Source organism: Cimex lectularius, unplaced genomic scaffold (genome assembly GCF_000648675.2).
Source record: "Cimex lectularius strain Harlan isolate CLEC.00 unplaced genomic scaffold, Clec_2.1 scaffold85, whole genome shotgun sequence".
Taxonomy (NCBI): Eukaryota; Metazoa; Arthropoda; class Insecta; order Hemiptera; family Cimicidae; genus Cimex; species Cimex lectularius.
The window spans coordinates 1,614,115-1,637,427 of record NW_019392718.1 but is presented as its reverse complement, the minus strand read 5'-3'; the positions used below and the strand labels follow the sequence as shown (position 1 = coordinate 1,637,427).

At 34.2% G+C, this 23,313-nt stretch overlaps 1 protein-coding gene across 3 annotated transcripts in view; it reads right to left on the bottom strand.

The window, feature by feature from the left end:
- The window catches only part of LOC106668283 (homeobox protein araucan-like), a 146,310-nt gene that overhangs the window by 41,188 nt on the left and 81,809 nt on the right, over positions 1–23,313 (bottom strand). The window contains exon 1 of one of the 3 annotated variants that reach the window (XM_024226590.1): positions 15,396–15,667. The exons of the other annotated variants lie outside the window; for them this stretch is intronic. Coding sequence (XP_024082358.1) covers positions 15,396–15,464 — 69 coding nt within the window. The 5' untranslated portion in view covers positions 15,465–15,667. Of the gene's footprint in view, positions 1–15,395; positions 15,668–23,313 lie in introns of those variants that run through there. 3 annotated transcript variants of the gene reach the window in all.

The following is a 23,313-nucleotide window of genomic DNA, read 5'->3' as shown; positions in this document are numbered from 1 at the left end:
TTGAAACAAATTCTATTTTAATTGCCTAACGGAAAATAGTAACCGACCGTCAAATAATTCAAATTTTCATGTCTCACATCTTTAAAATTATAGCATACATCATGAACAATGGCTTGTGAACAACCAACAAACGAATTCGAATAAATCAATCAATAGGAAAATGTAAAAAAAAAAAAAGTTATTTCAATTCCTCAAGGTTTTCCTCAAGGGCGCATTCTTGGTCCCACCATGTTCACTATATTACAATGCTGACTTTCCTTTACATCTTACTTTCATAACGGCCTAGACAATTTTGTATTTTTTCAAGCAATCTACAACATCTAAGAACAGCTTGATCTTAACAAAGACTGCAACACAAAAATGGAGGAGAGTACAGGTCACAGTAGATTTATTCTGAAAAAGCAGCCTTGTCGTCAACTGTAAACTAGAATTACCGATAATTATTCAAAAACAACTACTTAGGACTATTAAGAGACAACTTGATGAAGATGGGACAACCAAGAAGACTTTTAGAACCTGGGCACGGAGTGGAACTGTGGGTTCCCAAACCAAAAAAAAAAGTTATTAGCAGATAAATACCTCATATTTTTCTGTTTTTTTCCTAACCTCTCTTTGTTTAGGATAATAAATAGGGCAAATAAGGACAAACACGATAAAGTTTTTCGCTCTTAAAAAGTTCCTCTCGCCATTTTGTGGTTTTCTTTCAGGAATTTGATTTTGACACCATCTTCAAATTTAATATTATGCATTTACGTTTTAGTGGTCAATTTACCAAGTTACTTCTTTCAATTAATTATTCGTTCTATGTAAGGTGTTGGTTGAGATAAAAAAGTCAGTGTGACGAGCGGGATTCGAACCCACGACCTCTACTACTCTACCCCTTGACTTCGTGACTTCGATCCTCTCGGTCACCAAATCTCCATCTCAACCTACAACCGTTCGAATTTTCCCTCATTTTGCCATTGTCAAATGTCGTGTAATCAGGATTGGATTCTCAACCAACATTTATCTCAACCAAGACCTTACACAGAAAAAATAATTAATTTAATATTATGATTCATTCTGTAAATGTATGCTTGTAGGAAAAATTGAAATGTTTGAATATGAACTGCAGTTTTTTTTTCATAATCCATCCAATTAAACGTACTTGCTAGTGGTCATAATTGAGTATATTAATTATTCCAATTAATTTTTATTCTTATCTAAGGTTTTTTCATCTCAACCAAAACTTAAATAAAAATAATAATTAATTGGAACCCATCCAATGTTAACCCATCCTTAAAACATACTGAAACAATCTTCGTGCTTTTATTATTAATTCACCTGTTTATTAAAGAATTCTCACGACAAAAAAACGGTTTATGTACACTGCTAATTGAGCCTGATTAATTTTATTGCAAGAATTCAATATAATACCAGGCTTCTGTTGTGAAGGTTTTTTTTTGGCTTTTATTCCGTGCGTTATCTGTTGATGAGAATGACGATTGACGATAAAGTCAGAAAACAGATCAGATATATTATGATTTTTTTTAATGTACTTAATACAAAGTTGTAAGCGCGTGTGACTATGAGGGCTTTTTTAACCGGGAATAACTCAACCGGCGCCCCAGCGGATTTTATTGCCTTTCTTTTCTGCGTTGCTCCTACTCGTTTTATTCCTCTTTATACTGCCCCTTTTTATAGTTAAACGTAAATTCTCTTATTTGATCCCGAATCTCGATATGACTGAGGCATTAGCAAAAAGGCTGATGTTTTTTTCACGTTTCGGAGTACCTTGCAGATGATCTCTTCTGTACAAAAACATTCAAATACAAATAGACATATCAATTCAAAAGAAATTTAAACTATAACGATGAAAGTTAGTAAATAAAACCGGTTTTATTTCAAATGTACAAACATTACTTTATCTCGACTCGAAGTTTATTGGCAGTATTATTAATATGAAGAACATTAACTGCATGTATTTGTCTTTAAATGACACATTCGAAACGTCCTTGAGTTGTAATGTTGTTTTCCGCAATTCCGAACAAACAATATTGTTTTTGTTCGAAAAAGTATTCAATAGGCAATGGCCGTTTTACGAAATCGTGAAATTCCTGGCCTTTATTTTTGTGAAAACGGACCTCATTAATTTTCTAAAACGAGTCTGATTGTTAAATAATGCAATATAAATGGATGGAAAATAACAGTTATAAAATTTATTAACATAAAAATGTGAGAATACACTGTTGTCCTCATCAAATGTATGAGCTTTAAAAACAATTAAAATGAAGTGTACTTCACTAAAGCTCTCCGTGGCCATTTCATTTGTCGCCGAGAATCCAATCCGATTACACGACATTTGAAAAATGGCAAAAAGGAGGGAAAACTCAAAAGGTGGGGTTGAGATAGGAAGTTGGTGTCCGAGTGGATCGAGGTCACGATAGCTCAAGTGGTAGAGCAGCAGCGTATCTAGCCGAAGATCGTGAGTTCGAATCCCGCTCGTGCCATTGACTTTTTCATCCCAACTCAAAACCTTAACTAATTGTAATATATTAATTGGTCAAGCGGATCACGAAATTAGTAAATTTAAAAACAATATTGGTCGACACTCGGTAATTTTTCTATTGAATATTATTTACTATTCTATTGAATTTAAAAATTAATATTAATCAATAATAGCGTAGATAGTATATCTAACGGTTAGGGATGGTTAAGCACCGGACTTGATCACCGCGATCCTCTGACGCTCAAAATGCAACAAAAAATATGGCAGTGTCGGTGAGCAGGATCAGCAGACAATTTCTCACATACAGATAAAGCATTGACGATAGGAGACCCTCGGAGGATCTGACACGTAGAACATACATCCTCACTCGAATAAGAATAGGACATGCGAGGTTGACAAACGGACTTGAGCCAAAGCCCGCGTACCTATTAGCGTGAAAAGAAAGGTTACTCGGTGTGTCCAACACAGTTCCTTGGATCCAAATAGAGAGCGTGTAGGAATGCCATCCATAAGATTCAAGCTTGAGCATGGCAGAGTGGGTGCCCTATTCGATTTTTGCAGGAAACAGAATTATTTTATTGTACATAATACTGATATGTGTGGTGATTAGTGACCGTTAATCGATAATTATTCAGAAATCGTGAGATGCGGTCTGGTGTGATGTAGGTTTCAGAAAAACATTTTCTTTATCGTACCAACGTTTCGATCTTTATTGAGATCATCTTCAGGGTTCAAAGTGTTTGTCTTCTGTGTAATTGTGCCATTCTTGCGTGTCGTGTCCCCTTGTTGGGGGGGCCAACACATTGAGCCCTGAAGATGATCTCAATAAAGATCGAAACGTTGGCACGATAAAGAAAATGTTTTTCGGACACCTACATCACACCAGACCGCATCTCACGATTTCTGAATAATAATACTGATAGTTTTGTGTCTCTAGCTGTGTTGAGAGTAAATGTATTTAATGGCGTGAATGTGTATTGTGAAAGCGCTGACGGTCGAATATTGACTCATCGATCCATTGGGATGAAGGTATATCGAGTACCCAACCATCTTAAAAAAACCGCCTGAGTGGTATGGTATGTAAATAAGAAAAAATGTATTTAAGGGTGAGTCATAAAGCGAAGGGGTTTTAGGCATTGGGGGCTGAAATGACCTAGCTGTTGTTGGCCCCGAAGCCCTATCTCGCACTGACAACCCCGGGGTGGTTGATCCTCATTGCCGATAATATTGTAAATTGCAAGAGCTGGAATTGCTCATGGACTGCAAGAAGTGATACATTTGACAGATTTTGAGCTCATATACCACCTTAAAATCATCCATACGATTTCATTTGAATACTTTTTTATAAGAAAGAGTCCTACTTTAAAATTTATTTATGCATTCTCATATCAACGACTGATTCGCTTGTTGTGATGTTGGCAAACGGTTTTTAATAATTTAATTGTGTTACACTTGCGTAAACAAAAGGAAATGCGATAATTACGGGAATGTTAGATATATCAGGTTTTTTCTCACATTTTCCGCCGTTGTGGCATGCAATCCCAATTCGCGGAGTGTCCAAAAAAAAAAAGAATTTTTTAAATTTATTTTATGGATTATTAACACCTCAAAGCATCTAACGATTCTGAAAAATTTAGTTTAGACCGATAAGAAGACACTGGTTGAGGTTACTCTGAGTGAAGAATCAGGTAGTAATAATAATCTCACAAACGCGAGGAAATGTGAACTTTCTTGGAAGAAGAATGAGGTGCTGTTGAAACGGTTGAAACTGGGGTCTGCGAGTCGGTAAACACATATTGGAAGAGTTCCTCACTGAAGGTGGCGCGAAGCTACTGTTTGTCTGGTTGTTCATCACGCATAACTCCTTTCTGACCTAGTGTGTATTGACAAGTAATTTTATTTCACAAGTTGTAGAGTTTTGGATACGTACTTTTCACATGCTAATGCTTTTAGATCTACTTGGCTTTGTGTTCTTCTGAGCATTTCATTTTAAATAGTACAAATGAAGTTTTTTTTCAGGTTACCATGTTTCAAATATATAAATTGGTGGGTGTATGTTTATGCCAAGAAACATTTTCCGTTTCAACGCGGGAATGTCCTTTTCCGCAAACTTTTTGTTTATTTAACCCCTAATTATTATTTCCTATCCCTTGTTGTCCATTGTTTTTCCTACAAAGCTACATGTGTCTAATGCGGTAAAACTTCTACTTAGGAAACCAGTTCATTGTAAAATCGCTACTCCACGAAAAAGGTCTCTCCTCCGAGAGACGCCTTGTCTGGGTTTCATAAAGAAATGTAAATAATTTGAATGCATCAATTGCATGTGAATCTATTATATTCAAATCAAAGTTCACATCACCTTGAATAATTGTTCTCCTTTATTTCGTTCTTTTCCCTAAGGCATTAATATTAGCCTAAATATTAAACAAAATAAAATCTAACCTCCGGACCCGGAGAAATGTTACCTTAGATATGGATATCCAGATCTCGGTCGATAGGACCCTTGGAGGACCCGAATCGAAGAAGATCTATATATTTTCTATATTTTCTACACATGAAAAGTTTGTGGAAAAAAGTTGATTGATGTGCCCCACATAATCGAAGGCCGTCCTTGGCTCCATATAGAGAGCGAGTAGGAATACCACTCGATATAAATTTGTGTTTAGGTTTGAATGTATTTATTAGCGTGCCGATGACGGAATATTAAGCACCTCATAAACCGTCAATTTGATTAGTGATTGTGGAATCGAATTCTCCACCACAATTATTGAACGAATGGTATGTAAACGGGAAAGAATATGTGAGAGCAGTTGAGAACTGTATGAGACCGGGAAGCAGAGAAAGATTGTTCCCAGTTACTTCAATTCCTTGGTTCCATATAGGGAGCGAGAAGAAAAAGGATCCGGTGTTCCGATTTTTGGAGAAAACAACTGTTTTGTTGTAATATATTAATGACAGATATCTCGTTTTGAGTATATGGAGAGTGAATGTGTCTAGAATCGAGAATGTGTAGTGTGAAAGTGCCAATAGTGGAACATGAGTCCGCCAACAACCCTCAACTAGATTAGTTACAAAATAAGTATGAGATATATGTAAAGTTTAGAGATCGTGAGGTGCGGTCAGGTGTGACGTAGATTTTAGAAAAACATTTTCTTTATCATGCCAATGTTTCGATCTTTATTAAGATCAACTTCAGGGCTCAGTGTTTGTTTTCCGTGTAGATGAGTCATTCTTGTCTGTCGTGTGGAGAGTATATTCAAGATGATCTCAATAAAGATCGAAACGTTGGCATGATAAAGAAAATGTTTTTCTAAAACCTACGTCACACCAGACCGCATCTCACGATCTTCAAATAATCATTGGCTAACGGTTACTAAACACCACATATATATGTAAAGGGTGAAGAAAGGATGTGTTGTACTCCATTATATTTAAGTGAAAGTTGCGTAAATAGAAAAAATCGTATTTAATAATGAATGATGTGCGGAGTTACTTTTGCACCAAAACTGGCGTATATATCCAGGAAGTAGGAAAAATTTTAGTTCAATGTGTAATTCAAGGCTTCATATAGGAAGCGCGTAGGAATGCCACCTGATATAAGAATTGTGCTTGAGTATGACAGCGAATCTATGGTCCCTCTGTTCCTATTCTTGGAGGAAACATGGCAATTTTATTGTAGTACATGCCATATATCTCGTTCTGGGTTAACCTTTGGTTTGTATTAACATGGATGAATGTGCAGTGTGAGAAGGCCTAAGGGGAACTCAACATTCTGCCCTAAGATAATGCCAAGTGCAATTTATATTTCCAACACATCAAATAAGCACTGCCTTGAAAGTTAATTTCACCTAAGTCTGGGTAAAGAAGCTTTATCTTTTAGTAATCGTATCCCGCTTATAATAAAGTACCTGGGGTCTTCAAGACGTAAAAGTAATGAAATAAATGTGAAATTTCAGAAATAAAAAAGATATCTTGATTGATACAGTTTAGTTAATCTGGTAAATATATTTTTTAATATTTATTTAGAAATCGTGAGATGCGGTCTGGTGTGATGTAGGTTTCAGAAAAACATTTTCTTTATCGTGCCAACGTTTCGATCTTTATTGAGATCATCTTCAGGGGATTTACCTGGGATTTACAAACATTGTTTACATATAACAATTACATTTTGGATGTGGAAAAGTGAATTTATACAATGCAAAATATATTTTTTATATATTCAATCAAAGTGTTTGTCTTCTGTGTAATTGTGCCATTCTTGCGTGTCGTGTCGAGAGTGCCAGTAAGATTTTGTTAATTTGTCACAAATGTTTTTCTGAAACCTACATCACACCAGACCGCATCTCACGATTTCTAAATAAATATCGATTAACGGTCACTAATCACCACATACTTTTTAATTTAAAACAATTCTCTTTAATAAATGAGATAGAAATTGTATTTTCTATAGTTTAGGACGTAATTCGATAAATTTAATTCGTAAATCGATCGTTAAAAACATACACTTGGTTTTTCTTTTGTTTTTTCCCATTAAGTTTAGAAAATTTTATTTTCGGAGTACTTGTCGCTATGACTCAATGTTATTATTTTCTGCTTTAAATTTCAAAACGTTCTACTGTTTTGAAAAAAAAATTGCAAAGGTTTTACAGGACTGTTTGTTCCTCATGCGGAATTGTATGCAAATTATAGATGAAAGTGGTCAATAAATATTCACAAGGGAGATTTTTTTAAGAACCTGGGAGTGAATAATAGACAAAAAATATGACGTTTTCTCGTAATCAGGCTAATATTTATTGTTATGTTTTCGACCTTGAAAATATGGTGAGACTGTCTACACAGATTTGTTTTAAGGCCGTATCTGTCTTTAAACAAATACAGAAGTGAACTTTTTATCCTTACTGAAAGATTTTTTATTATAAACAGAAGAAAAATATCAATAACTGAAAATTATTTTAATAATTATAAGTAAAATGAAGTTGGTGTTCGATGTTCGAGTTGCTCACTGATGATGGCGCAATACCCGAGAGTAAGGACGACCCAACAAGTAAGTCAGTGCCGGTTCAACATAACGTAGTCGTTTTTATCAAAATTTGGCTAAGTATTTGTCCTTTTTTCTTAAACCTATCTAAATGTTAATTTTCTTGTGATAATCTACTTAAAAATAAAGCTTGGTACCTTAAAATTAAATGTAATCAGTAATTAGAATAGTACTTTTATTTTACACATTAGTTATTCAGATATCGTGAGATGCGGTCGGGTGTGATGTAGGTTTCAGAAAAACATTTTCTTTATCGTGCCAACGTTTCGATCTTTTATTNCCCTGAAGATGATCTCAATAAAAGATCGAAACGTTGGCACGATAAAGAAAATGTTTTTCTGAAACCTACATCACACCCGACCGCATCTCACGATATCTGAATAACTATCGATTAACGTTCACTAATCTCTACACATTTTACACATTTTAATATAAATTTGATGCCCTGTTCGACCTTCATTCATAATTTATAAAAAATTTTTCATAGCCAGCACAAAGGGGTTTTCCAGGAAGATTTTCATTTCTTTAATAAGTACAGGATTCTTTTGAGGGATGTGATATCGAGGTCTTCTTGCTCAGGAATGGCATTCCTAGGTACATAGCTTTTTCCTAGCTAGTATTTGCTTGGCAGTTTCATCAGATATATTCTATTGTCTCTGCCTAGACATAGTCAATGTTGATCATCTTTTAATAGACCTTTTTTCCTTTTTGAGTGTTTAATTTCAGTTTGGTAGAATCAAATCTTTTTTTGTGTACTTTCTCAGTATTTGTTGTGTTCTTAAATTACCCAAGATTTTAGTTATTTTTTTATGTGACTGTAATTTATGCAACAAAATGTATTTGTGTATGTGTTGTTAAGTCTCCTTTTTTAGTTGTGTCTGGTGCATTGTTGACTCAAATTCCCCCATGTCCTGGGACCTTAGTGTTAGACTATTTGTACATTCTAGTTATTTCAGGATATTCAGGAAGTTACAATTTTTGAGTTAATCTCGTAGGCTTGGAGAGCTTTTAGAGCTGCCTGGTTATCTAATAATGTTATTATTTCGTGAGTTTTCCTCCTGTGATCTGGGTGGCAATGAACCTGTAATTTGATCTTTATCGATCAGTCTGATCATATTTCAGGGTTAAATCCCATAAGTAAGGAAATTCATTGTTTTTTGGTGTATATATATAGAAAGGGGTTTCTAGCTGGTCAAGGTTATAAGTAGGGAAAAGTAACGTAAAATCCCACCAAGATGGCTTTGAAATCGTACCATATCGCACAACAACCTTAGTTAATAATTGCAATGTTAATAATTAATAATTATAAGAAGTTGTACGTCTGTCTGACAGACTAACCAAGCGAGAATAGGCAGACCAAGATCGGTAAGGTTCCAATTACGTAATTGTTGTACCCTTGAGATACATTTTGATATTTGACGTTGATTTTTATTCAAGTTCCCCTATAAATGTTTTCACAAATTTTTCATCACATAATCTTGTCCTAATTTAGTTTCAAAATATCCAATAAATTTATGTTTTAAAAGTGTTATTGTGCATTGTAATTTGGCGACAAAACTCGATTAGAGCCTATTAAGAATCAATTAGAAAATGTTTTTATCCTAAGCTTTCTAAAAAGTGAATTCTCTAATTTCCAATAATGGCTACATTTGATTGAATACCATTAGCGTGTTTATCCCTCTGTATTTAATCATTTGCATTTAACTTAAACTTCATTATCTGTTTGAGATTAATTTGTCTTTGTTGTAAAAGAATTAAGTTGATTCAAGACATAGAGGGGGGTATTAAGTCCCTTTTTTATTTTTAAGAATAATCACGAGGTCAAAGTCAGATGGAGTTTTAATACTTATTAAACTTAACACAAAAACACGACAGTTTTCTGGATAATTTCTGCTCAATTGATTGTTTCCCTGGTAACCTGTACATTATTCATGTTTTCTATGTCAAAGACTTAAAGAATAAAGTCCTTTTATAAAATCATACATTCTTAACTGTAAATTTATTTATTTAGAAATCGTCTGTGGGCACTATCGACACGACACGCAAGAATGGCACAACTACACAGAAGAAAAACACTTTGAGCCCTGAAGATGATCTCAATAAAGATCGAAACATTGGCACGATAAAGAAAATGTTTATCTGAAACCTACATCACACCAGACCGCATCTCACGATTTCTAAATAAATATCGATTAACGGTCACTAATCACGACACACTTAACTGTAAAGTTTAAAGTTTAAGAAAACAAAAAAATTACATCAAGGATAAGATTGTCTTGTAAATTAATTTTCATACTATAAAATAACAGAGAATTAAGACGTAAAATCCATTTAAAAGCGGAAAAAAACAGTAATATATTTCCAATCAGATAAGAACAATAATGTAAACGGTGGAATAAAACGTAAAAAAAAATTATCAACACTTGATTGTTGTTTGTTTCTTTCTCGTATTTATTTAGTTCATTCATTTCTTTTCTTGGTAAATTTTATAGATTTTAAAGCGAAATGATCGATATCAGTCGCGCATCGTACTCGGCCAATTTTCACAATTTGGTCATTAACGATCATTTTGCTCTGGTCCTCATTTGGGTCAGTATATACATTATTAGTATTTGCAGAACAAAACCTAATAAAAACCACTCTAACCCACCACTAAAGATGGCGGAATAACAAAACGTTTCTGACAGACCAACAAAGAGAACAACAGGCGACTAAATTGATTTAACAGGGTTCTGTTTATGTCCTTCAGTGTATGTCCTTTGGTTTTTTGTTGTTTTTTAGTTTGTTAATGTTAGAGTTGTTTTGCAGTTTGGTATTGTTTGTCTCTTGTGTGTTATTCAGCGATTCATCGATAACGTCCAAAAAACTCGCAATTTGTACAAGTCAAAAAAATATTCAGTGTATACAAATTTAAAAATAAATAATTAAAGAGAAGGTAAGAAGAGATTGTTATTACAAATCATAATCAGAAAAAATGAGACAGTGCAATATGTAATAAGATGGAATGAAGAAAAATGTTCATTGTTGTTTGGAGGAAAACTAGGCTTGTTATAGCAAATTAAAATTTAATTTGACCTTATTAATATTAAGGGAGGGTTAATTAAATAGACTATATTTCTACATTCAGGGGTGCTAGAATCATTATCTACTTATCTCTCACATTTATACTTACTTATAATATGAACAATCCACTTTATTATTTCAAAACTCTCCAAATTAACCGAAGGATTGAAAATTGAAATGTTAAAATTTTAAATAACTTAACAACCATAGAAAAAATGTTGGTTTCTGCCCATTGGCAGGCTGACTTTTTTTAAATTTATTTTATTTGTAACAATACAAAGTGTGTGATAAACTGACCGAGGGCTAAGAAAAATACAATTTGCACTTGTGAAGAATGGCAAAAGTAAGCCCCTCAATATGATTTTTTTCAAATTTGATATATTAATTTTTACCTGAACTGTTAACGGGCGAGTAGAAGTTAACTATTTAAGGTGAAAATTTCGCGCACGGCTTGTCTTAAGTAAGACAAAAGCAAATTAAAAATCACATTTAAAATTTCCTGGCTTCTGTGCATAGACAGGCTGACGTTTTTTGTTTGGCTGCCAATTTTATTTAATTTAATCAAAACAGTGAAGTGTATGATAAATTGACCTGGGTCTTGCAAAAATGCAGTTGTGATGAATGGCAAACGTAAGCCCAAAGATATACTTTATTCAAACTGGAAACATTTATTTTTGAATTTTGCGTTAACTGTGATTAGATGAGTAAAAATTAACGATTTAAGCTAAAAAGATAGCGCGTGACTTTTATTAAGTAAAGAATAAACAACATAAAATTCACGAGAAAATTTCCTGGTCCTTATGCATAGGCAGGTTGATTTTTTCTCTTTTTTTAACAAAACAACACCCTAACCATCCCTTAAACAAAACAGTGAATTGTGCGATAAATTGAAAAAATAAGCGCCTCGTATACTTTCTTCAATTTGATCTATTTATTTTCATTTTTTGAGTTAACTGTTAATGCATGAATAAAAAGTAACGATTAAAGGTAATTAAATTTAAGATTAACGGCTCGGTTAAAGTACAAAACAATTTTACAAAATTTTCATTGATTTTTTTTTTTTACTTTTATGTCAATTCAGCCTCTAGGATTCCTCTTAACATTTTATATCAATTCAAGTTTCAAAAGGCTGATTAAGTTGTCAGATTTTTCGAAAGGTCGATGGATCTGAGAGTTTTATTTTACAATTGGGCTAATCGCTGAACTTTTTTTTTTCAAAAAAAAAAGTTAAAACCTAAAATAAATTGTGTTGTAAGTCCCGATACGGCTCCGAATTAAGATTCATGTTCCTGGTTTCGTCGCTGAGGTGAATATGAAGAATTATAATATTTAAAATAAAATGAAAAAAATGAAAAACAGGGTGACGAAGAGGAGATACGACTTAAAAGGTGAAAGAAAATAAATGAAATAAATTCCCTCCATACTACCCTAACGACTCGGTCACAGCGGTCCCGTCACTTCCAAAGCCAAAATTAAACAAAAAATAAAAAATATATTAAATAATCAGTTTCTTGAAGAAAACAAACCATAGAAGAATAAAACAGCGGTTTTAAAATAATAAAGTAAACTGTTCATATTATAAGTAAATACATATATAAGTAAATAACATATTATATGTACTGTGAGAGATAAATAGATAATGATTCTAGCACCCCTGATTGTAAAATTATATTTTTATTTAATTAACCCTCCCCTAATGTTAATAAGGTCAATTTTAATTTGCTATAACAGGTTTAATCATCCTCCAAACAACTATGAACATTTTTTTCTTATATTTTATTTCATGTTATTAGATAACCGCACTTATTTGTCTTGTTATTTATGATTATGATTTATAACTATAGACACGGCATAATCGCTTTTTAAATTATTAATTAGTCAATAAATAATTAAGGATTATACATAATAAAATAAATGTTTTGATTTCAATAGACAAACACGTTTCTTTCAAATCTGGCCGATACATTTTTCTTTATTCTTAAATTCTCTTTTATCTATGTATTTTTCAGTTTAAATTTTTTCATAGTTATTTCGTATGTGAGATTTCTCCGTGTTGTATGTGTGTGATGAACCTGAAATTTGGTCGTTGCCGATCAATTTGGTCAGAATGCCTTTGATCAAATTTTGTTTCTACGGTGGTGGGTATAGCAGGTATTCAGAATTAAATCATCCAGACAAAATAGCGAAGGTACGTCTCAGACAGAATGCAATTAATCGCCAAAATTCATTAAATTTTATTTTCTGTCGATATACTACATTGAAGTATTCAAACAGTAGGATTCTCCTCGTCATCTGCATACCGTGGGTCTGCTTATCTTACGTTATCTCCAAATTGTTTTAAAAAATTTTTAATGCGTCATCGGCATATGCTATCGGTTAAAATTTTCTATTTGCCCCCCGTTTTATCACACATTCTGAAATGTATTTAATACAGATACAGGATATTCTTTACATACAAAGTTATAACAGAGAGAATTTAACTTTTTCGATTTCTTCTTGTTGTTTTAGACGGGTTAATTGTTAGACGGGTTTATACTGTGCACTATTATTTATTTTATAATTAAAAAATAACAATTTACTGCTGGGGAGGGTGAAGCGCGTCTGACGGACCAAAACAGTGAGGGTAAATAACAATCAAACTCTATATTTGGGGGGAGGTTTGGCCTATCTTCAACGTAGTATTATAATAAATAAAACCAAACTCTTTTGTCACTCTGTTCTTCATTAATTTTATTTTATTCTTTTAACATTATAATTCTCATCATTTACCTCGGTGGCAAAACCAGGTACAAGGATCTTCAAATCCGAGTCGCTTCGGGTCTTACAATACGACTTATGTATTAAAATTTAGCGATAAGACCAATCGGAAATAAAACTCTCTTCGTGGAGCTTTCGAAAAATCTGTCATCTTAATCAGCGTTTTAAAACTTGAATCAGTATAAAATATTAGAACGGAATAATGGCTCAAAAACTCTGAGGAAGGAACAGGCCGAATTACAATGAAAGTAATAAATAATTGTTTTTTTATATAAGTTCAACATTTTAAAACTAAGCCTGGATATAAAAATTAAAAATACATAAACGAAAGATTTGTAAGAATTATATTTTCTTTCACGTCGGTATCAATATTGAAAGGTTATTTACTAAATATTATAAAGAATTGAAGAAAAGTCAATAAATAATTAGTAAAATTGTGTTCTTTCCTATGATAAAATTTCAATTTTAAATCCGTCCGTTAGTTTGGAAAGAGCCTTTCATCTATAAACCCGTTTCTACGGTACAACACAAGGCGAAAAAAAAAAAAAAAAAAAACAGTTCAGTTGTTATTCAGATATCGTGAGATGCGGTCGGGTGTGATGTAAGTTTCTGAAAAACATATTCTATATCGTGCCAACGTTTCGATCTTTTATTGAGATCATCTTCAGGGCCTGGGATTTACAAACAATGTTTACATTTAACAAATACATTTAGGATGTGGAAAAGTGAATTTATCCTACAACACACCCGACCGCATCTCACGATATCTGAATAACTATCGATTAACGGTCACTAATCTCTACACCCAGTTCACTTGATTGAGTTGTTTTGAGGATGATTAAACTTATAATAGAAAATTAAAATTAAATTTGGCTTTTATTAATTTTATGGCAGGGTTAATTAAACATAAATATATTTTTACAGTCAGGGGAGGTAGAATCATATGTACTTATATCTCACTGTCTTAGTGTATATGAACATACACTTTCATCGATAAACCGTTTTGTGTACATTTACCCAAATAAGTCCTATTTAATCAGCCTCAATTATAATTCTATAATACTTAACAAGCGAGAACTTTCATGGAAAAGATGTTTTAAGAAATACTTAGTTCAAAATTTATATTTACATCTATATTGTATTTTTTATAATCAACGTTTTTTGTAATTAACCTAGGCCCTTTGTAATGACCCGAATAAAGATTGAAACGTCGGCAAAAAAATGAAAAATGTGTTTTTCTAAAATACTTTATTCCTGACCGCTCTTAACGACTTAAATTAAAATCAAATTTGAAGTGAAGAAAAAATTTTTCAAACCGGTTATAATAATTTCTCTGCTTTATTTTCCTTTTATTATTATGTTCTTATCTCTATTCAGTTTAGCGGCAAAATTAAGTAGACGGGGTCTTCCGGGACATATTGGGACTTATGTAAATACGGTTTATCCTAGGCTATAACTTTTTACTAAAAACCGATCAAGGATAAGGCCGATTTGAAAAGAAAACACTCAGTTCTTTAGTCGAGCTTTCAAGGAACTTTTCACCCCCGTCAGGCTTTTTAAACTTCAATTGCTATAAAATATTAAGAGAAATAGTTGTAAATCATAATCAAGAATATTTGCCGTTATGTAGTAACATGAAATAAAGATAAAAACCGACTTTTATAACTATTTGTTCGATTATAAAATTTGTCGATTATATTAAAATTTAAATTATGATCCCGCAGACTTATGAAGATTTAAATAAACCTGATATCCTTTATAAACTAAATATAATACGGACTGTGATCATAGAAACCGGGGACAAATAGAAAATATTACACTTTTAACTGATGGCATATTCGGGAGGTTTAAAATATGAACATGAAATTTTAACATAGGAAATTATTTATTTTTGTATTTCACTTGAAAATACTTTGATTATTTAATGATACTTTTTATGTGTATCTGTGTGTTTAGGGAATAAACGGATGTGTGTATGCAAGTTGTGTATTTACTTGGCCCGTTTTGTACCATGGAAAATCATGGATTGGAAATTTTCCTGGAATTTACCTGCGGCGTTGGCGGTGAAGCTGTAGCGTGGTACGAGTAGCCGAACTGTGGGTACGCAGACATCGCCATGAGGGCACGCTCGGACACAGCTTGCAGAACACTAGTCCATCCGGATCGCAGTCCGATAAACAATTTTAAAAAAAACCTTATCACAATGAACACTATTTTTTTTTTTTTTACAAAAAGCCGTCGGTGCGTGCGTATCACGGAGATGGTGGCACTGGCTCGGACGGAGAGCGACTGGCGACGGGCGTCCGACTGCGCTCTGGCGGGGAGCGGCCGAGCCCGGAACCGGTTCTTCCCCTCCGCCCTCGTCCTTAGAGAAGCGGCCAGTCAGAGAAGCCGGTCCCGCCTTCAACCCCCTACCCCCTCGCCGATCCCCCACCCCTCGACTCTAAATCAAGAACTGCCCACGCAAACGCCATCATCCCCTCTGAAGGCAGCCCTCTCGCCTACCCCTCTCCCGCCTATCCACCCCCCACCCCCGACACGGCCACAATAACAAAAGGACTTGTTTATGTAAATTGTTAACAGCTCTTCCAGGGTTTTATGTTTTTCCGTCGTTTCAAATTGAGTACTGGTCTTTTTATGCTAGATAAGGGTTGACACACCCCGCTCTGTTTTATGTCAGTTCGGCCGCAATTTGTTTTCACGCGCCGACTTTGCATTCCTTTTAAGAAGGCCACGATCTTTCCTCTTTTCTTATTTTCTTTTCAATTGAAATTTATTGCCCTGGAAAAATGGTCTACTCCAACTATCTACGAGCTTTTTTTTATCGATTGGGCACGGCTGATTACAAAACTAACCCTCTTAATATTAAGACTATATAAAACGTAATTGGGAAAATGTACTGTTGGGTCAGTTTAGAAATACAGAATACTTGATTATTCACAACTTATAACAAAGAAGTAACCATAAATATAGTAAATCTAGTACTTTATTTAGATATCGTGAGATGCGGTCTGGTGTGATGTAGGTTTCAGAAAAACATTTTCTTTATCGTGCCAACGTTTCGTTATTTATTGACAATCTTTATTGGGCACTCTCAACACGACACGCAAGAATGGCACAATTACACAGAAGACAAACACTTTGAGCCCTGAAGATGATCTCAATAAAGATCGAAACGTTGGCACGATAAAGAAAATGTTTTTCTGAAACTTACATCACACCAGACCGCATCTCACGATTTCTAAATAATTATCGATTAACGGTCACTAATCACCGCACACAAATTTATATATATACAGGGTGTCCTTTTTAGATGGCCGGGCTGAATTTCTCTTAAACCAACGACGCTATCAAAAAACACAAAATACTCCTTTAATAAATTTTAGACAAGTTTCGAATTTTTACCTTTTTTTTGGAGAGAAAATATATAGGGAACCTCAGACCCAGTTCAACTTCAAAATTTTAAATACGACCCTGTAAATCCTGAGGATTCAACAGGAGGAAATCTCAAGGTAATTTTAGCTAGTTTTGGACTGCGTTTTGAAAAAAAAAAATATGTTGTATAAGGTGTCTTTTTAGATGGCCCGGCTGATGACCCTATACATCTTGTCACTTCATTTTAAAGGATTTTTACGCTGAAAACAACGGCTGCCATTAATACAAAAGAAAAGGAGAGAATCCTATAGGCAGCATAACACTTTCAGTTTCACAAAAATTTATTGTAACGTTTTAACAAAAAAAACTAACTATTAGGCTACGGAGAGAAATGATGAATCTGAATTGCAGTGGCTTTTGACAGTAAACTTTTAAGCGTTCATTATGTAATTTGGACAAATCTGAAAGCTGTTGCCGCTTTGTCGCTGTATGCCCAATCCTCAACTATTATAGAGTACAGAGATTTAATAAAAAGTCCCTCCCAAAAAGAGAACTTTTCGATTTAGTCAATAGAAATAATTAGGTTAATCTGGCCCTACTTATAAAATACGCATTATTATACAGAAATATGCCAATTGGGGAATTTAATTTTTAAATATTTCAGTGTAACTTTTGTCATTTTGTGTAATACTCATTTGTATTTGTGTAATTTTTTATCTGAGTGAATCTTTTAATAATATGTAAACTTATTCTTGTACATAGTGGCTCTGACAGACGCTCCAAGGACTAGTGTCCGTATTTGTTTACTTGTAATGTATAAAAAATATTTGATCACATATGCAAAGTTTAGACATTTTCTGCGCAATAGTTCAAGCAGGTTTGCATTATGTAAATGTTGATTTCATGTACAAAAATAGTCTATATAAAAACTTTTTTTATTTCGAAAACCCTATGCTCTTCGCGGTGATGGATTGCAATTTGATTTATGGCTTCTTATTCTCAAGGCATTTTCGGACAGCTAATCACTTATGGTAGTGAAAGTATTGGAATTTGCAGCACCTAATAAACAAAAAAGAATGGAAACTTTTCAAAATTAAAGTATTAAGAATAGCAAACTAACAGGGAAGTGCCAACTAAACCACCAAAAATTTAAATTATTATTTTCAAAACTACTGAAATGTGCTGTTATAATCAAGATTAGAAAACTTAAAAATGATAATTATTCAGACATCGTGAGATGTGGTCTGGTGTGATGTAGGTTTCAGAAAAACATTTTCTTTATCTTGCCAACGTTTCAATCTTTATTGAGATCATCTTCAGGGCTCAAAGTGTTTGTTTTCTGCGTAAGTGTGCCATTATTGCGTATCGTGTTGAGAGTGCAAACAAGACAAACACTTTGAGCTCTGAAGATGATCTCAATAAAGATCGAAACGTTGGCACGATAAAGAAAATGTTTCTCTGAAACCTTCATCAACGCACTATTTCTGAATAATCATCGACTAATGGTCACTAATCACCACACATTAAAAATAATAACAGAGTCACAGAATTTCGCCAGGTCCTCCTACTAAAAACACGTTTTGTCAAAAAAAATACGCGAGATAGAGAAAACGCGAAGTGCCAGCAATAGCAGCTTGACGGGCAGAAAAAAAGGACTTAGAAGTACCAATTATCCAGGAATTCGTGCACCAAAAGTCAACAAATTATTTCCAAACATACAAGTAATTGGAGCTGTTCATTCTCGGACAACCTTTTCAACCCCTCCGACGTTTTCAAGATTTAAGTAGATTAGTCTTCTAAATTCTGTGAAAGTGGATAAACTGTGTTTTAATATGGTATGGTATGTATGTTGATCTAATAATAAAAAGTTTAATTTTAGAAAAAAGTATTAATATGGTACGTCATGTTTGGATGATAACTGGGCAGTTCTACCCACTGAAACCTCCATACATTTATTGCAAAATCCAGACTTACGTGCAATATTTAAAACAAGTTTATATCATAATGTAGGTTTCATTAAAAAAATAGCCCATTTTTTATTGATAAAGAAATCATAAACACCGCTGTATTTCGGGGCCAATCTCGCACGGCTTTTCAAGGCCCTTAGAGGTTATAACATTTTTTTTCAGAACTAAAGTTCAAAGTACTAGAAATTATCATGAGATTATCCCGCGGTGTGAAGGATGATGAACTTGCAATTTGATCGTTGCCGATCGTTTTGGTCTGCGTCTTTTGCTGCGCGGTTATGCGGTTCAACCTTTTGTCATAATCAGTGGTATATTTCACACTTCAAAAACAGGAAGTTAGTAGCTATATTAAACTTTGACACGACAAAACAACTAATTCATAACCTCGCATATCTTATAAATTCGCATCCGCGGGTTCAAACATTCTCTTGGCCAGTTTATCCTCATGGTTTCAGTTTTTCCTTTTTCACTTTTTCAGCAGTTTTTTTTTTTACCTAAAGCCCGAAGTACCTGATATTAGCATGCGTTTTGTTTCTGCAGTCGGCTGAATGATGAACCTTAAGGTGATAGTAGAAGATCGTTTTGGTCAACCTGACCTCGGTCGGACGTTGGTCTGTCAGACGGTCTTAGACATTTTCATTGTTGGGTCTGCGTGATTTCTGTGAAATCAAATCTTTTTTATAACGTCCGTGAGGGTTTGTGTGTCGATAAGGGTTGACACCCCGCTCTGTTTTATGTTAGGTGTGCCGCAATTTCTTATCACACGCCGACTTGGCATAACTTTTATGAAGGCCAGATCTTTCATCTCTTGTTCAATTGGAATTTACTGCCCTGGATAAATGGTCGGTTCGAACAATCTACCAGCTTTTCTTATCTATCAGAAACGGCTGATTACAAGGCTAATGATTAGACAGGGTGCCTCCCATACTTCAACATAACATGAAAGTTTATGAAGTGTTTACGTTTGTTTTTTAAAATTTGAGGCAATTAAAAAAAACAAACTATAGTTTGGACGTTCTCTCGGTCGAATTATCCTCATAGTATTTTGTCCACAAAACAAAGTGTATGAAATTTATTCCACTTTGCACGAATTTCACCATCTCCAGACGAAATGTCTGACAGACTAAATCGGCAAAAATATTCCGATCAGGAAAAATGTAAACTATCAAACCGCAAATTTATGACACCGCGGGACGATAAGTAAAGCTCAGAATAACTAAACAATACCTAAATTATACTATTCAATTATCTCATTTAAAATATCGAATTTAACTGCATTTTTGGCAATTCAATAAGTAAAATGTTTGCATATTACTTTCTGTGTTTAAAAGGATAAAATTTTATTTATTGAGATATTTTATTCCTCTCCTGTATACTTTATGATAATAAAAATATGTTTTACGATCGTTTTGTTGATATATGTACGTGTATTTTCCAAGATGAAGTTCATGCAATTGAGAGATGTACTCAGTTCAATTTGAAAAATGGGTACTAAAACAATAATTTCGTCATCTCGGGACGATATATCTGACAGACTAAATCGGCAAAAATATTTCGATCAGGAAAAATGAAAACTATTAAACCGAAAATTCATGACACCGCGGAACAACAAATCTCACAATAACTAAACAATACCTGCTCTATACTATTAAAATTAAAATTATTAAATTATTAGACAAATATTTACATATTACTTTTTACGTTTAAAAGGTTAAAATTTTATTTCTTGAGATCTTTTATTAGCCTACTGTACACTTTATGATGATAAAAATATGTTTTACAATCGTTATGTTTATATGCATAAAGCCCGAAGTAGTTCCAAGATGAACTCCATGTAAATGAGAGATGTACTCCGTTCAATTTAAAAAATGGTTACAAAAACAAGAATATAGCTATCATGTCAGATAGCCAGGCAAGCCATCATAGCACTAAGCTCGAGCTTCATTTCCTCAGTTGGTACTAAACTACAAAACTAAACTAAAAAAATGAAATATGCAAAATAAAATTACTGTTGGGTCCTAGGGTATGTAGAAGGGAAACGAGCAAGCGGATAAGCAGGGGGTGCTGTCCTATAAGTATAGGTCCTTAGCTCTTCTGTGACAAGCGATTCATACTATCAATGAATATCAAAATGAAAATCATTCGTTGGACCAAACAATCCAAGAACCTTACAGCAAATTTTGTAAGGAATGAAGAAACAGAATGCATTAAAGGAAGCAGGAAAAAATATCAAATCCTAACAGGATTCTAAACAGGTCACTGCAGCTAAATGGGCGTTTGAATTGGTACAATGGACGCCGCTTATAAGTCCTAATACGCGAAGGAAACAAGATTTTGGAATGTATGAATACACAAACTTTATTTTTCCGGTCAATATATATAGACATCGCGTGTCATTCACCTACAAAATATAGGTAAGTCTTCAAATACGTACATCCATAATCAATTCAAAATTTAAGATGGATTAAAGAAATTTGTTATTTTCCATCATAATAATAATATACTTCTCATAATCGTATTGCTTTTGAAAATTTGTCCCGTGGTGCTGGAAAGCTCTCCTCAATACCCCTAGAGCCCTAAGAACCTCTGGTTTGAAGGTAGAACTTCGACTTCATCGGTCTCCTCCTCGTCAACATCGTCATCGTTCCTCGCATCCGTTGTGCTGCTGCACATGATGACTGGCAGATTTGGTCCTCAGAATAAATTTCAGAGGTTTGAAGGTCGATATCCATCCAATTCTCGTAGTTCCTCGCAGTAAGTTCTTCTGACGTTTCAGTAGGGCAGCTATCGTCCTCCTTCTCCAGACCTTCATCAGTTTTGACAAAACCTCCGTGCCGAAAGCAGTTTCGAATGGTCACATCAAGAACGTTATTGTCAGGTGAATGTTGATTTTCTTGGCGAGGTCCTTAGCCTTCAAAGTCGAATTTGAATATGAAGTTGACTGAGATTCCAAGGTTTCGTCAATAAGAGCGATAAGGTTTTTTCTCATTTTTGACCTGTAATATGCTTTAAAGGTTCGAATGATTCCTTGGTCATAACGCTGCATCAGTGACGTAGTGTTAGCAGGTAAGAAAACTACGATGTTCTTCAAATTCAAATTTACATTGTGAGCTAAGCAATTGTCCACCGAAGGGCAAAATTTTCTTCTCCAGCTGTTTATTCCATTTCGCCATCCATTCGCTGAAAATTTCTTGTGTCATCCACGCATTTTTATTTGCTGTGTGGTCAACGGGTAAAGGTTGAACCCCTTTCAAACAACGAGGCTGCTCATTCTTTCCAATAACGAGCAGTTTCTTTTTCACTACCGTCATACTATACTGGGGCAACACAGCCGTGTCAACCTTTCTTTTACAGGTTTTCGTTCGCTTTGCACTTTCATTTTTAAGAACGTGTGTTCAGCTAGTGCTCTGTAGTACAGGCCAGTTTCATCTGCATTGAATCGGAGGGTTGAAATGAAAAAAAAAAAAATGAGAGTGAGTCTTATATCCAAAGAGGTGAGTCCTATAACCGAGTTTTTTTTTCAATATATTCGGATACATCCGGACTGTTTCTGGCGGTTCTGAGTCTTATACGCGACTGAACCTTATATACGTGAGTCTTACAAGCGGCGTCCACTGTACAATTCAACACAGCACGGGGAAATTTTGCAAAGAAGAGGATACACCAACACACCTACTACGCCTACTAACAAACTGTGGCGCTACTTTGCCACAGAAGGAACTGTTTTGGGATGTACAACAAACAGTGAACAAATTCAACCACTGAGACCGGGGCCTACTAATCAAATATTTTGTTGAACTAAGAATAAACGGTGTACTATAGGTTCAGACTATCTCCCAACAGGCGCACACCAAATATTACATCTTATGTTTAAGTCAAAACCGTAAATATCCCAGAATTTTTTAAAGATACGTAGATGGAATCGTTTCTTTTAAAGGATAGGTGCACCGTCTTTTATGTAAGCACATGATAATGAATGGATTGTTCATCCGTGTTTTATATTGCAGTGGGCACTACAGCCATTTATTTTCCGTCGTTGTATTCGTTTCATTAGTATAAAGATATAAACTCCGTGTTACTGACTTTTAATCACAAAAATAAGACGCGGCAGCAGGATTAATTACTCATTGTAAGGATACACGATGTATTTATAGCTGTATTGCCCAGGAGGCATAATTATGATATTACTAGATCCGTGAACACAATGAACAAACTCTCATAAATATCTGTGCCGAGTTGCGTGTACCGAAGATACTTCCACTCGCCCTGATAAATGTAACTAGATTAGACCGGAGGACTGTTCATCATCCTGAGGGCACATTTATTTATTGTACTGATTTACCGATGGCCCTGGCTGTTATGCATTGCGTATTATGCGCAGATTTATTTTTTGTAACGTTATGATGTCCTCATGTCGGTGATTGCAATGAATAAATGTAAGTAAATCAAACGGCTTGGCAAAAGAACTTTTTTATTTTGATCCTAAGAAGACAGATATGAAGCATATGAAAGAACGGCGTTTCATTTTTATCATGGCCGTTTTCGTCAAAAATGTGCTTTTTAAAAAATATTTTTTACTAAATTATAACCTGTTTTGCATATAATGAAACTTTTCCCATGTGATT